The sequence below is a fragment of the Sminthopsis crassicaudata genome, chromosome 4, assembly GCF_048593235.1.
Source record: "Sminthopsis crassicaudata isolate SCR6 chromosome 4, ASM4859323v1, whole genome shotgun sequence".
Lineage (NCBI taxonomy): Eukaryota > Metazoa > Chordata > Mammalia > Dasyuromorphia > Dasyuridae > Sminthopsis > Sminthopsis crassicaudata.
This window is the reverse complement of record NC_133620.1, coordinates 76,142,637-76,158,037: the sequence shown is the minus strand read 5'-3', so window position 1 is coordinate 76,158,037 and position 15,401 is coordinate 76,142,637. Positions and strand designations below refer to the sequence as shown.

Genomic DNA, 15,401 nt, shown 5'->3' with positions numbered 1-15,401 from the left:
AAATACCAGATCTTTTTATATAAGCATTGCTTTAAAGCTTGTTTCCTCCTTTGACCTCCTACACTGCCCTGTTATACCCCTCAATAAAGAAAAAAAAAATTTCTGTTTGACAGGAAATTTCAATAAATCATTTCCAACTTACCAGGAGCTTTATAATTCCTGAAGTTGATATTAGCCAGAACAAAATGGATAATGGTTGGGCAATCTTTCTCTACATCAGGATTTTTAGGTTTAAAGACATAACATTCTTTCAGACCTTCTCGATCAAACACATAAGGATCAATCTTTGGAAAGGAAAGCTTATTCATTTTTGCCCACTTTTCAGCAAGCAGAATTTCCTAGGGAGAAAATAGCAATATTTGTGATTCTTAAATTTCTCTTTCCCAGGAGATGAGGGTACTCTATCAAGTGTCTTTTTTACTTAAGCAATGTGTTTTACAACTCTAGAGGGCAGCTTTATACCACTAAAATAAAGTTTAAACACTTAAAACTAAAAATCTTAACTAAGATTTCTCTAAGAAAACTTATGCAACTTATATTTTAATATTATCTCAATAATCCCCCTTGTACATTACATTATCCAACCTTGTAAAACCAAACATAAAGCCAGAATTATATCAAAGTAAACAACACTATATTAGATATCAAAAATGTTTTAATATGAATCTGGGAACATATGCTCAGAGAAATGTAAGCTCTATGAATGTGGGGGTTGTTTCCTATTATAACCCACTAATACATATTGTAGTGTCTTACACACAGTGTATAGGCACTGAACTGTGAATACTTATTAAATTGAATTGCCCTCAGGTCAACTTTATTTATATCTATGAGAGATTATCAAATTGTAAATTCTAAGCTAGTTTTTTTTTTCCCAATAATACTTCCCAAAATAATAAATATCCAACATCATAGTAGCTGTCAGTGAAAAGTCCACACTGTGAATGATCATTTTCTTAACTTAAACACAGAGGGAGGAGGGATAACATTACATTTTTTTATAAAAATAAGAATATTTGTTTTTGTTGAGGCAATTGGGATTTAGCAATTTGCCCAGTATCACACAGCTAAGAAGTGTTAAATGTATGAGAACAGATTTGAATTCAGGTCCTCCTGACTTCAGAGCTGGTGGTCTATCCACTGTGCTACCTAGCTGCCCCTGAATAACAATTTTTAAAAGAAAAGAATTGAATCATTGACCAGTTTGTTATTTCTTTCCAGGCAGCAATAACTACTAATATCCATTAAGAATTGTGCAAGAGAAAAACAAAAGGAGACAGTAATATGGGAAAGAGGGGAAAAGGCTAATGGTTTTTGAACATAATGACTCAAAAATCTCGCTACTTATATTTCTCTAACTGCTTGGCTGTAAAAGAGAAAAGGAAAAGAAAAATATGTTAACATGAAAGATAAGGATATTTTTAGATAGATCCTTTCACATTGATAGTGAGGAAGATGAGATATTTCTCCTTATGGATCATGACAGACTGCATTTAAAAAGTAGTGAATTAAAGGTCAGAGGGATGACTAAGACAGAGGAATCAGACTATAATATTCAATGTCTTTTTAAAGAAGGAATGAAACTGACACACTATTACTGTTCTAAGAATTCTTGCCAGGTTGTTGGATATTCTTTTTCTTTTAATTTACCTTGATTACCAGCCAGATACTATAAAATTATAGAAATGTGTCAGAAATTTACTTTTAAAAGCACTTGGGGGGGGGGTCATTTGAAGAATTATATTTCCATGAAGTTAATAACAGAAAATGTTGAATTTTTAATCATCTTTTCTTACAATTTTTTATTTTAAAAATAACATGCAGGGATTTGCAAAATAACTTCAAAAAGGGCAATTTGTAAAATGGATAAGCTTGGAGAACACCAAAAGAATAAAATACACAATGACAATAAGAATGTATACAAAACTAGTGCTAATTGATAGTTGAATTCTGATGAACTGCAGACCAGTCTTGGTTTAAGAGGTCTTATTATGAAAGACATTCCTTGAATCTTTTCAAGATGTACATTTATTATATTGGTACAAAAATAGGAAACTACAATGCACAATAATTATTTTTGCCAGACACAGTAGTACCAAAATATTTTCCTTTAGTACAAGGGAAGACATCAAAGGGAAAATTAAATCAGTCTGGGAAACAAAAGACAATAAAACTAAAGAGAAAAAATATTTTAAAACATAAACTCCCTTTGGGTCTAAAAATGTGTTTGAAAAACTCAAGTAAGCTAACTGAAAACGAGTTAATTTAGAAACAAGTATTTAAGCAGATTAGGGATCAATTAAAAATGAAAACAATTAGCTTTCTTTTTTTAAAAGGAAAACTTTAATTCCTCTGTTCTATTCTAATAACTTGGGGTAATTTTGGATTTCTAAAATATCTTTTAGAATACCATTACAGTCACTGAAAGTAGATGAGAAAGTAGAAAATACCACTTCTTAGGCAAGAAATGCCTTTTTCTAGATTTCTCCCTGGGAAAAGCACTTGACCTGGAGTCAGGAATACCTGAGTTTAAGTTAGCCTTAGAAGGAAATAGCTGGGCAAGTCACTTAATTTCTATCTGCTTCAGTTTCCATATCGTGAAAATGTGATACTATAGCACCTAGTTCTCAATATTACATGAGGAAGAAATAAGATATTTGCAAAGCACTTTGCAAACCTGAAAGCATTATATTAATGCTAGTTGTTACTAGAATTATTAATATATAGCACATAGTATGTATTTATAAAGTGCATTAAAATTTTCCTTATCTGTTACTCAAGTGATAGAATATTCTTTGACAGAAACAAATAAAATGAGGTAAAGCTTGGAAATATATATCCATTGAGGTTCTATGTGATAGAGGAGAGTGTATCATTCTGCTCTCCCTTGCTTCGCTATTACTTAATTCATCCCCCATGTCTTCAATATTCTCTCCTCATCTGCTGAAATCCTTTTCTTTTTTCCTGGAATAGCTCAGAATCCTTTTCCTTCATGAAGTTTGTTTTTTGTTTTGTTTTGTTTTGTTTTGTTTTCCTGTGATACACCCCTCAGTCCCCATATCATGACCTATTTCCCTAGGCAACCATCCACCTATATCATTGGCTGCCCTGGTTTGGCCATGTTTATTTTTTTATATCCAGCCCTAAATCATGTTCAAAGTTGCCTAAGCCAGAGCATTGTTCTTGTTACTACAGTGATCTGTTTTTTTTTTTTTAAATGTTATTTTCAGTGAAATATTGAAAATAGAAATATACAAGTATTTTAAAGCCAGTAAATGAATAAAATTCAAGATGAATATCTCACTCCCTACAGCATGGAGACTAGCTTTGGCAGGCTAAATTTTGAAGAGAATCATGAGATATTTCACTGCTGTTGCCACCTATCAGCAATCTCCTTTAAAAAGCCCTCACAGTTTGCAACGATCTCATGCCTAGTATCATCACAAGTTATTATCTCCTAACAATTGTTTGTCAACTCTATTGCAATGCACTGAGGAAAAAAGAAATGTCTGCTTTTAGGAATTAAAATCAGCTTACTAACACATATAATTGGAAGGAAGAAGGAAAGAAGGAAGGGAAGGAGGGAAAAAAGAGGAAGAAGGAAGAAAGTGAGAGGACAGTGGGAGGGAGAAAGGAAACAAGAAACAAAGGAAGGAAGAATGGAGATGAAGGGAGGGAGAAAGTAGATAAGAAGAGAAGAAAGAAGAAAGGAACAAATCAATAAAGGAACAAAGGGAAAGAAGGAAGGATGAAAAGAAGAAAGGAAGGAAACAAAAAGGGAAGAAAGAAAAAAGTGGGGAACAAATTAATTTTTCCCAAAAAAGTATATTTTTCTTTTTAAACTAATACTATTTAGTTTCTGCATCATATTGAGTGTATAATACATTGCTAAATTCACATGTCTAATATTAAGGATTTAAGCACATTTCTTAGATAATGTTGCTGATTGCCTGGGTAGCTGGAAAGCTCCATGAAATTTAATAGAATATTATGTCTTATTGGTATGTCAATTTATGATTGTGGTTCAATTTTTAGAGAACCAAGAACGTTATCACTCACCAATCTGTATTCTTGAATTGGGAGGTCACAAAATAATCAGTGAAGATGCAATTAAAATCATTAAATATTTGTTTCTTTGGGTTTGGGGTTATTTTGATAGCCCTACTCATAACAGATTTTTCCTTGAATATGCACAACTGAAAGCTCCAAGTTTTGGAATAATTTAGCAATTATTCCATGATAAAGAATCTTGGTAATGATTTTTTCCATAATTTCTTAGGATTTCTACTTATATCTGGGGATTGGTAAACATCCTATATGTGCTACTCTGAAAATTTGTCAATCTGGTTTTTATAGACATGGCAATGACCTTCAATTACAGTTATAATAGAAATGTTTTCAAGGCAAAATCACTTGTTTTTGGCCTTAGCTCAGAATAGTGGAAGAGGAAGAGTGTTCCAGACATAGGGAGTGCCCAGAGTTTAGAGATGGATGGCTTTGTTTGTGGAGGAGCTCAAGAGGCCAGTGTCACTGAACATATTGGGGAACTAAGGTGCAAAAAGAGGACTAGGTTATAAATGGCTTCAAATGACAAACAAAGCAGTTTATATTTATTCCTTGAGACAATAGGAAGCCATTGGAGTTTATTAAGTAGAGGTGTAAGATGATAGTAATATACATGAGGAAAGCAATTTCGGCACCAAATGATGTGTTTGGGTTTCAGCACCAAATGATGATGTTAATGTAGGCACCAAATGTTGGGGCTCAAAAATTCACAATGGCCATTCTCTTTGGCAAGAGGTAGATTTATTTAGGAAATGAAGTTACAGATAAAATGAAGAGATACAAGAGACAACATAAATACTAGTTGGGAAAGCATATAAAAATTAATAATGAAAAAGACAAGTTCCCTAGTGTAACTCAAAATGAGCCAGGGGAAAGAGAGGGAACACCCTATGAGGTTGGAATATGCCCTTACTTGGCAGGCTAAATCCATGGGGATGTTTACCACCCTAAAAGAACTAGTTAATTATAAGAAGGCAAAAGTCATCATGAATCATGGTGGGGGGATGACAGGAAAGATATTATGAGCTATGGAGAGGAGGGGTGGCAGGGGAAAACTCCACAAGACAGCATGCCATGGCAGTTATAACCCCAAAAAGGATTCAGCAAAGATGGCTTGGGCCATGCACAGACTTATAGGGGAAATGTAATCTCAGGAGTTTGACATAAATGGGATTTCTGTCTGGACATAACAAGGTGGGAATATCCACAACCTCCACAGAAGGTATACTTTGAGATTTAACTGGTCCCCATCAGTGCCTCCTGCCTACTTGCCTCAGCGAGTAATTTTATCAATACTTCAAGCTCTCTCTGCCAATCCCATCATGTAGTCAAGGACTTCATCAATAGGACTTGCATTTTAGGAAAATCTGAGTGGAGAATGGATTGGAATGAGGAATTGCTTGAGGTTGCTAGATCCACTAGTAGGCTATTGCAGCAATCAAGGTGTGAAGTAATAAGGACTCAAGTCTAAATCTAGTCTCAAACATTTACTGCTGTATGACCCTGAACAAATCAGTTTCTTCATCTGTAAAATGGAAATGTAATAGTACCTACTTCCTGGGATTGTTGTAAGAATAAAATGAGATAATATTTGTAAATTATACATAATAAAATTTGTTAATTATAAAGTGTTACAGAAATACTACCTACTGTTATTTTTTACTATTTTCCTCTCAAAGCCCAAAGTAATCTTAATTGAGAAGACATGAAGACCTTTCAAATTAATTTGATAGAATCAGAAATACTAAGTGAGAAAAGAATTCAGAAATTAAAATCATATATGTAGAGCTAGAATGGAGGTCAAATAGTCCACCTCCTTTTTTAAATAGATTCTTCTTTTTAAAAAAGGATAAAGCAGATAAAATCATTTGCCAATGATTATTATAGTAGTAATTGATGGTCCCAGAATTGGTATCAAAATCATTTAACTTCAAAGTAAGCAGTTTTCTCAGTAGACTAAGCCGCTTTTGAGTCTCTTCCTCACCATCAACAACAAGCATTTCTTAAACACTTAACATGTGCCACATTGCTGGCAATATAATGAAAGGTCAAAACCAGAGTGTTTGCTCTCAAGAAGCTCAAATTAAAATGGAAGAAACAACATGCAAATAAATGGGCAGATACAATATATGTATAGAGGAAACAGCACATAACTCCAGAGGAGAAGGAACTAGCAACTGAAGGTCTAGGAAAGAAGGATTTGAACTGTCTTGAAGGAACCCAGGAAAGCTAAGAAGGGAAAAGTGAGGAGAAAATATTCCAAAACTGAAAAAATGGCAATGAGAGATGGATAGTCATTTACAAAGAACATCAAGTAGCTCAATGCAGCTATATGATTATAATTTAAGCCCTTGTGATTCCCCAGTTTTCTGTCAGGAAAAATATTGTTTATATTTTAATCTCAAAAGTAGCAAATGAGTCAATGCTGAATCAATTTCATTAATTCCAAGTTCAAAACTTCCTGTTAGTACATTTTGGAATTTGTCTTTTCCATTACATAGATTTTGATAGACCCTCCCACCATTGTTGGAGACTTCTCACACAAACTTTGAAATTCCAATTTAAATAGCGACCAAGCAGTATAATCTTGAAAAAATATTAGTCAGTGATAAGAATGTATCTAAGCTATGATGTTACTTGTTATCAACCTGATAATATCAGGTTGTAGAAACAAAATTTTGATGGAAATATGTTGTAAAAATCTGAAATGAGGTTTTCATTCAAATACAAGAGCCTAACTAGGAAACAAATTATTTAGTAGGCTTTATTTTCCTTAGTCATGAAAAAATGCATCTAATCTATCAAAAAAAAAATTCCTTCCAAGGAAGCAATGAGAATAACAACTTCAGTTTGAAACTCATATCAAGTACTACTAAGTATATAAAAGCTTCTCTGGAGACCCTCAGGTCCCCTCTAAATCATAGTTAACAGGAATCATACTATTTTTCCAAGAATTCACCTGCTATGGATTTTTACTATTGCTTAACTTTTAGGATATGAGGCTTGGTATTATGAAAAGAATTAGCCAAGTTCTGCCTACTGGACACATGGTTTCCAATGAAAACATATCTATTTTTAAAGGTTCCATTAAACAAGATTCTAGTTATTTTTGGCATAGTTAATTTCCTAAAATCAAGAGTAACCCACTTTTTGGAGCTCTGACAAAAGACTTAGACCCAAAGGAAGAAGAGATAGGGAGGGTTAGTCTTCTGACTAACACTCTCACCAGCATTCTCTAACTTTTGAAGGGTTCTCAGAATTGATAGGAGGGGAAAATAGTGTTACTAATCCTGACCTTGAAAGGGGGTTCACATAGAAAATGGATGGAAAATTGTAAACATTTACAGAGCATCCTATGTAATCACAAACTATTATCTGGAATCCTCCATTACTGATCCAGTACTGTCTAGACAGAAAGACTGGTGATCTTCTGTTCTCCACTTCTTTCCTGCTTTTAGGAGAAGGCAGCTATATGGACATCTGAATGGCTCCCAGTAACCTTGGGGTTAGGAAGACATGACTGCAAATTCAGCCTCCCACACTTACTAGCTAGACAAGTCACTTAATCCTGTTGGTCTCAATTCCTCATCTATAAAATAAGCTAGAGAAAAAGTGATAAACCATTCCAATATCTTTACCAAGAAAACGCCAAATGGATTTTTGGAGATTTGAACATGACTGAAATGACTGAACAACAGCAGATGTGTGGTACATTGTCAACTTAATTTTAATCAGAAACAGGGAAGGAGGGTATTCTAGTATGGAAGAGCCTGAATGAAAAGACATAGATTCAAAGATAAAATGCCATGTTCAAGAAACTGCAAGGAAGCCAGTGTTACTAGCTGGTAATATGTAGTGAAGAGATAGAATTATAACAATATTGAAAATATAGGAAGAGATCAGGTTATGGAGTATTTTAAATAACAAACTGACGTTTTTGTATTGGATCATGGAATTAAGAGTGAGCCACTGGAGTTTACTGAGTAAGGACGTGACATGGCCAGACAGACACTTTATGAAAATCATTTTGGCATTTGGGTGGAGGGTGCCAAAATTGAGACAAGGAAACCAACCAGTAGCTATTGTAATAGCCGAAGAGTGAGGTATTAGAGATCTACAAGAAGTAAGGGAGTATAGTAGAATGAGAGATTTATTTCTTCCCTCAAATGAAGAAAATGTTGACAGAGCTATGGTTAGAGAAGGCATACACTTTGAAATGGGAAAAATGAACTTCATATGTTTAAAAAACAACATTTAAAGTTCACCAATTCATATAGAGCCATTATGAAAAGCAAATAACACCAGACTTTGGCCTTTTCCTTCCAATCTGCTTGGTAGATCTTTGAGGGAAGAGGCTAATTTTCATACCATATATATTTGTAATTCCGAAAACTCAAATCCAATATTTTTAAGCACCACCATTCATAGTATTATGATTTTCCTCTATTTTTACACATTCTCTTTTCCTACACCCCCATATCCCATCCTCTGTCACTTTTTGTCCAGGGGCAATGCTTAGTATGTTTATTTTACATAGAATCGATGATTAATAAATATTGTTCATTGGTTGACATTCACTAAAGCTTGGAGAAAACAACAAAATACAACTAGGTTCAGCTGTTTGGAAGAAAATATATTTTTCCATTGCTCTTTAGAATTATATGTCTCTAGGCATAAGCTAAATCTACTTAATATGAAGGTTTGCTATGATATGGTGATTTATTTAATCATTAACTCATTTCCCACCTCCCCTATCCACAGTCTTCCTAATCATTCAAGTTCATGTGAATCCATTCCTCTTTGGGTCATCTATAATCAACATCCAATTTCACACTTTAAACTACAGTCAGAAGGGGAATTAGAGGTCACTCTGTAGCTAGTTTTGGAGGGTTTTTTATTTTGTTTCTTCTTCTAAGAGTTTCTTATATACAAGTCTGGTCACCAAACATATTTTATCGTCTTTGAGAATAGGATATTATGACATCATTTTCTTGGAACTTTCACAAGTCAAGCATGATTAGGAAAGATGCAAGAGTTGTACAGGAGACTATATAACTCACTGGAAAAAAAAATAATAGTATATCTTGATTCTAGTCTTGGCTCTGCCAATTACTAATCATGTGACCTTGGCCAGATCTTAGAGCCTCAGTTTTGGCTATAAAATGTACTGAATAATGTGCCTCATAAGGTCGTGAGGATCACTGAATGAAAAAGCGGAAAAGTTTTTAAAACTTAAAGAATAACAGAAATATGTTATTACTATAATAATTGAAAGCAGCATAAATGAGCTTACCTTAAAAGGAGGACTGGAGTCACTTGGTCTTGCAGAAAAATCAAAGGATATAATGAGATCCACACCTCTCTGAGGTCTCAAGATCAGAGGATATGGTAGATTAAATGTGAGACCACTATCAACAACATGGATCTTTTTACTTTTGACATCCAGTGGCTCATAGATTCTCTCAAACTCATCAGGATCTAAGAGGAGAAAAGGAGGAGGCAGGAAGATGGATAAAGAAAGCAATTTAAAAATTAATGGATGTTATTTATTCTTCTGTATTCTGTGGGTATAAAGTTAGATATACTATACACATTTCAGTAATTATATACCATCTTTGAGCTATGCATTATTAAAAATAATTTAAACATTTCTAATCTGGTCTGGTATTCAGTACTTCTGGGATTCTATCATGCTGAAACAATAAGGAATTCAAGTGGATGGCTGATTATCACTTTTGTCATCATGACAACCATCACCACAAAAACACAACTACACCTATATGATGCTACTTATTTTATGTCGATAAAGCATTTCAAGTTCCAATTCTGCTACCTGGGATTAGTTTCCTCAAAAGCTTCATTCATACTCATTTGTGTTCTTCTCCTTCCTCCATCTTATTTATCATTCACTTCTGCCAAAATAGCCAGGATACTGGTTGAGGTTTTGTTTGAATCTTTATAAAGCAACCCATGTGTAGAGAAAACATAAGACCCCCTTTGTATATTTCCATAGAAGAAAAATGTACTAAATTTACTCATCCATTTAGTCAACAAATAATACATATCTGCTGAGTGTCAAGTATTATATTTAGTGGAGAGGAAGATATAAAGTTTAAATAATAGACAGTCCCTGACCTCATTGAACCGTAGAAAATATGCTGATTTAATAAAATTTCAAGACAAACAAGGAAACATAGATTTCATTTATACATATTTCTAGCACCTACTAAAGCTTTTGAATTCAATAAACACTTTAAAATAGACATTTTTGTAGTCTTTCAACAAATCATTCCAATTATTTCTAACTCAAAAGGATATCTATGAACCATATCATCTCTGCTAGGGCTTTTGGTTTCCATAATATTGCTTATGATTTCCATAACATCATGACAAATAAGAGTAAATGAGAGTTATGATGTCTAACTATAAAGAGGAAGGAATAATAAATGCTGTCAGTGTCTACAAAAAGGGACTTCATTTGATGACCAAATGATTATATTATAAAAATGGAAATAGAAGTGAAGAAATTGCTTCAAATGCATCTCAATTATAGCAAGAACCCAAATTATTTTCCTTTTAAGATAAAATTGCTGATAATCTTAATACTTGAGGGCAAATCAACTAAAGCAAATAGTTTAGGTATAGAGGAACCCAAAACTATTTTGAAATGTTAGGATACTTTATTGAGAAAGATTACTACAAAGGAACTTTTGTGTGTGATCCAAGAAGAAAGAAATGTATTGGACCCACATTTAACACCATATACTAAGATTAGAACAAAATGGGTCCAAGATCTATGCATAAAGAACGAAATCATAAATAAATTGGAGGAACATGGGATGGTTTACCTCTCAGACTTGTGGAGGAGGAAGGAGTTTGTGTCCAAGGGAGAACTAGAGACCATTATTGATCACAAAATAGAAAATTTTGATTACACCAAATTAAAAAGTTTCTGCACAAACAAAACTAATGCAAACAAGATTAGAAGGGAAGTAATAAATTGGGAAAACATTTTTACAGTTAAAGGTTCTGATAAAGGCCTCATCTCCAAAATATACAGAGAATTGACTTTAATTTATAAGAAATCAAGCCATTCTCCAGTTGATAAATGGTCAAAGGATATGAACAGACAATTTTCAGATGATGAAATTAAAACTATTTCTGCTCATATGAAAGAGTGTTCCAAATCACTACTGATCAGAGAAATGCAAATTAAGGCAACTCTGAGATATCATTACACACCTGTCAGATTGGCTAAGATGACAGGAACAAATAACAATGAATGTTGGAGGGGCTGTGGGAAAACTGGGACACTGATGCATTGTTGGTGGAGTTGTGAAAGAATCCAACCATTCTGGAGAGCAATCTGGAATTATGCCCAAAAAGTTATCAAAATGTGCATACCCTTTGACTCAGCCATACTACTACTGGGCTTATATCCCAAGGAAATACTAAAGAAGGGAAAGGGACCTGTATGTGCCAAAATGTTTGTGGCAGCCCTTTTCATAGTGGCTAGAAGCTGGAAGATGAATGGATGTCCATCAATTGGAGAATGGTTGGGTAAATTATGGTATATGAATGTTATGGAATATTATTGTTCTGTAAGAAATGACCAACAGGAGAAATACAGAGAGGCTTGGAGAGACTTACATCAACTGATGCTAAGTGAAACGAGCAGAACCAGAAGATCATTATACACTTCAACAATGATACTGTACAAGGATGTATGCTGATGGAAGTGGATATCTTCAACATAGAGAAGAGCTAATCCAATTCCAATTGATTAATGATGGACAGAATCAGCTACAGCCAGAAAAGGAACACTGGGAAATGAGTGTAAACTGTTATTTTTACCTTCTGAATCCAATTCTTCCTGTGCAACAAGAAATTCGGTTCTACACACATATATTGTATCTAGAATATACTGTAATATATTTAACATGTATAAGACTGCCTGCCATCTGGGGGAGGGGATTAGGGGAGGAAGGGAAAAAATCTGAATAGAAGTAAGTGCAAGGGATAATGTTGTAAAAAAATTACCCATGCATATGTACTGTCAGAAAAAAAAAGTTATAATTATAAAATAAAATAAAAATTAAACTAAAAGGAAAAAAGTCAATTCTATTATATGAGGAAAACTATCAAATGAAGTAGCATCAAAACTGGTTAGTATATTTTGTTTGATTCTACTTATTTATTATATGGGAAGGCATAGTTCATAAAAGGGAAAGAGATGTAATGACTTAGTGATGGAAGAAATGCAAAAAAAAATCAAAAAAGTATTTTTAAATGTATAGAAGAAAATAAAGATAATCACAGAGCAAATCATTTTTTAAAATTTTATATATCCTTTTAAAAAATGAACTATGTAATAAAAATGTTTTCATATATAGTATTATTTTGTTCTCTATATATTGAAAATGTCTGCGTTGATCGAGTTCACAATAAAAAAAAAGAAAGAAAGAAAGAAAAAGAAAGAAATGTATATCAAATATGGTTACAGTTTCATTTGATAAACATATTTTCTTATTTTGAATCCATAAAATGATTCATTTTCTCCATTATAGCTTAGGGCATATCCAAGACAGTCAGAAATTGCTTCATATTCAACTATCTCAAAGGTACCTGTGTTCTCCAAGAATAAAGGAAAAGAAATCTCTGCTGATATTCTTCTATAGTACCTCTTAGACATGAGTTTATACTAGTTAGTTGCTGGCCTATTAGCTTCCTCCTCATAAACAGTATGCTATAACACTATTCACAGATTGGAGCAATTCTTTAGAACTTAAGTCAATTCAAGCAAATATGTTGACTCATTCCTTCAAAATTCAATCAATTGTGGTCACTGTTTTGTATTCATTCAAAAAAGTTCCTCCAGCAATTCACTTTCTTTTTTATTATGATTTATTTATTTTTACCATTCTTTTCTTTTTAAAATTTTGAGTTTCAGATTTTCTCCCACAACTCCCTTGCTCAGTGAGAAGGCAAACAATATGATAGAAAATATTTGATTTGATTTTGCTGATTATGTAATTTTGTCTAAAATTTCTATTACTTCAATAAAACACTGATTTAACTATGTCAAAGGAGGTTTTGTTATAGTTTATTTGTCCTTATAAATTAATCATTAATCAGTGTGAAGAACATCATGTGGCTGGAATCAAAGAAGTATTATTATGTTCTGTTTATATTTTTAATATCCACAGCAAGCAGGTCACACAGAATACTACCAAAAAAAAAAAAAAAAAGGGAAATGTAATATGTGATACAGAAGTTTATTTAAGAATTCAGGATGAGACTTGGGAGAAGTACCCCAATTTTAAGCCATTTCTTGAGATAGAGCAAGAGAAGAAAAGAAAACAGGAGGACAAAAATTCTGAGTAATAGATGGTTCAGAGGAGAATTCTATTCATCTTGCAATTAATTAGAAAAAGGCAGGATTTATAGGGTTATCAACTGTGACAGTGGATGGAGATAAAAGTTACTCTTATTAATTCTATTTATTTAATTTTCTTTCTATCTTCTTTGATATGAAACTCTGAAACTTGGTCCTTTTTTTGTCCCTGATTGGATTTGATATAAGGAGGTTAACCATTTCCATGGGGTTAATTATTTCCATGGGGTTTGAGTTCCTTTTTGTTTCCCCCAACATTTGGGCGATATTCTCTCCCTTGTTGGTATGATTTTTCCCTATTTTGATTTGAATTTGTAATTATTCACTTCTGATAACTTGAAACATAACAATAACAAGTAAAACTGTCATTTTCCAGGATGTACATGATCAGACAGATGTCCACATATGATAAGAATTTAGAAATTGAGCAATGTGGACTTGGAGAAATTTCCTTTGGTCCCTAGGCCAAATAGAGAAAACAAGTAGACCCACGTAGAAGATGACATGTCTTTATTTTCTTAGTGATTTATCAAGGTTGAGTTCTTCCTGCCACCTAATAAGAGGACCACTGAATTGTCTGGTCAAAATATTTATATGTAGTTTCATATGGCATAGGAAAACAGATTAGTCAGAATGAAGTTATGTGTCTTTGCTTATTAAATAAAAACACTAGTTGGAAATAATTGAACAGAATAAGAATGTAATAAATATTTTTTTCAAAATTTCTTATCCTCAAATCCACAGGAAAGGTGGAGATGATGAGGAAGTTGATAACATGTTGAAATCAGCCATCATTTCATGGAGAGTACCATTTCCCTCATTTAGGTAGAGTCAAACTCTTTCAAGTTGAAGAAAAAAGACAAAATCTTCTTACTTCACTGTATTATTTCCCTTTGTATTGCCTAAATCAGTGTAAAAATTGAGAGATTTAGGAGAAAAGATATTTAATTGAATTCCTTAATAAATATTCATAAAAGTTTAAAAAAAGACTTTTCTATTATTTAAAGCTGGTCTCAAGTCCAAGTTACCATGTAGGAACTGCCTAATCACTTCTTTTGTTAGAGATAATCCATTCTCTTTAAGTTATCCCCCTAGTATGCACATTCATTTATTTTTTTATTGTAGTAAGTTTATTTTTAATATACAGTGCTTTATGAATCACTTCAGCAGAGGAAAATCAGAGCAAAAGAGAAAACCAATGAGAAAGATAAAAAATAGAAAAAAAAAAAGAAGTGAACATAGCATGTGTTGATTTACATTAATTCTTTTTTCTGGATGCAGATAGCATTTTCTGTACAAAATCTGTTAGGATTTCTTTGAATCATTGAACCATTAAGAACTAAACCTTTCATAGTTGATCATCACACATAATTACTGCTATTGCATACAATGTATTCTTGGTTCTGCTTGTTTCACTCAGCATCAGTTCATGTAAATCTTTCCAGGCCTTTCTATAATCAGATTGTTCATCATTTTTATAGAACAATAATATCCCATTACCTTCATATACCACAGCTTGTTTCACCATTCTCCAATTGATGAGCATGTACTCCTTTATCAATTCTTTGCTACCACAAAAAGAGGTTATACAAACATTTCTGCATATGTGAGATCACAAATCCATTAGAGAAGTCCATAAGAGGGCAAGAGCATGCAGATGTAAATATTCTCACAAAGACTTTTATAAGATGCAAAATGTGGACAGTATTTTGAAATATCTTTTGTTGGTTCCCCTCATTTATGCTTAGCATGTTAATGCTTAGACTTGAAACAGACACTTGAATTTTCATGCAGGGAACTTGAGTTTTATCAGAAGACTAAGTATGGGCTCTAGCTCTTCTGGAATCTGAATGCCTGAGACTAGCCCTGTTTTGGTATATACCCCTGAATAGTAATGCTTTCCCAAGCTGTCGCCCATATTTTATAATGCTTTTCAGAAACC

At 33.2% G+C, this 15,401-nt stretch overlaps 1 protein-coding gene across 1 annotated transcript in view; it reads right to left on the bottom strand.

The window, feature by feature from the left end:
* Window positions 1–15,401, bottom strand: part of PLA2G4A (phospholipase A2 group IVA) — a gene marked incomplete in the record, with an annotated part of 228,972 nt that overhangs the window by 9,075 nt on the left and 204,496 nt on the right. Inside the window, 2 exon segments of the mRNA XM_074308608.1 lie at window positions 143–338; window positions 9,359–9,543. Of these exon segments, the coding sequence (XP_074164709.1) occupies window positions 143–338; window positions 9,359–9,543 (381 nt within the window).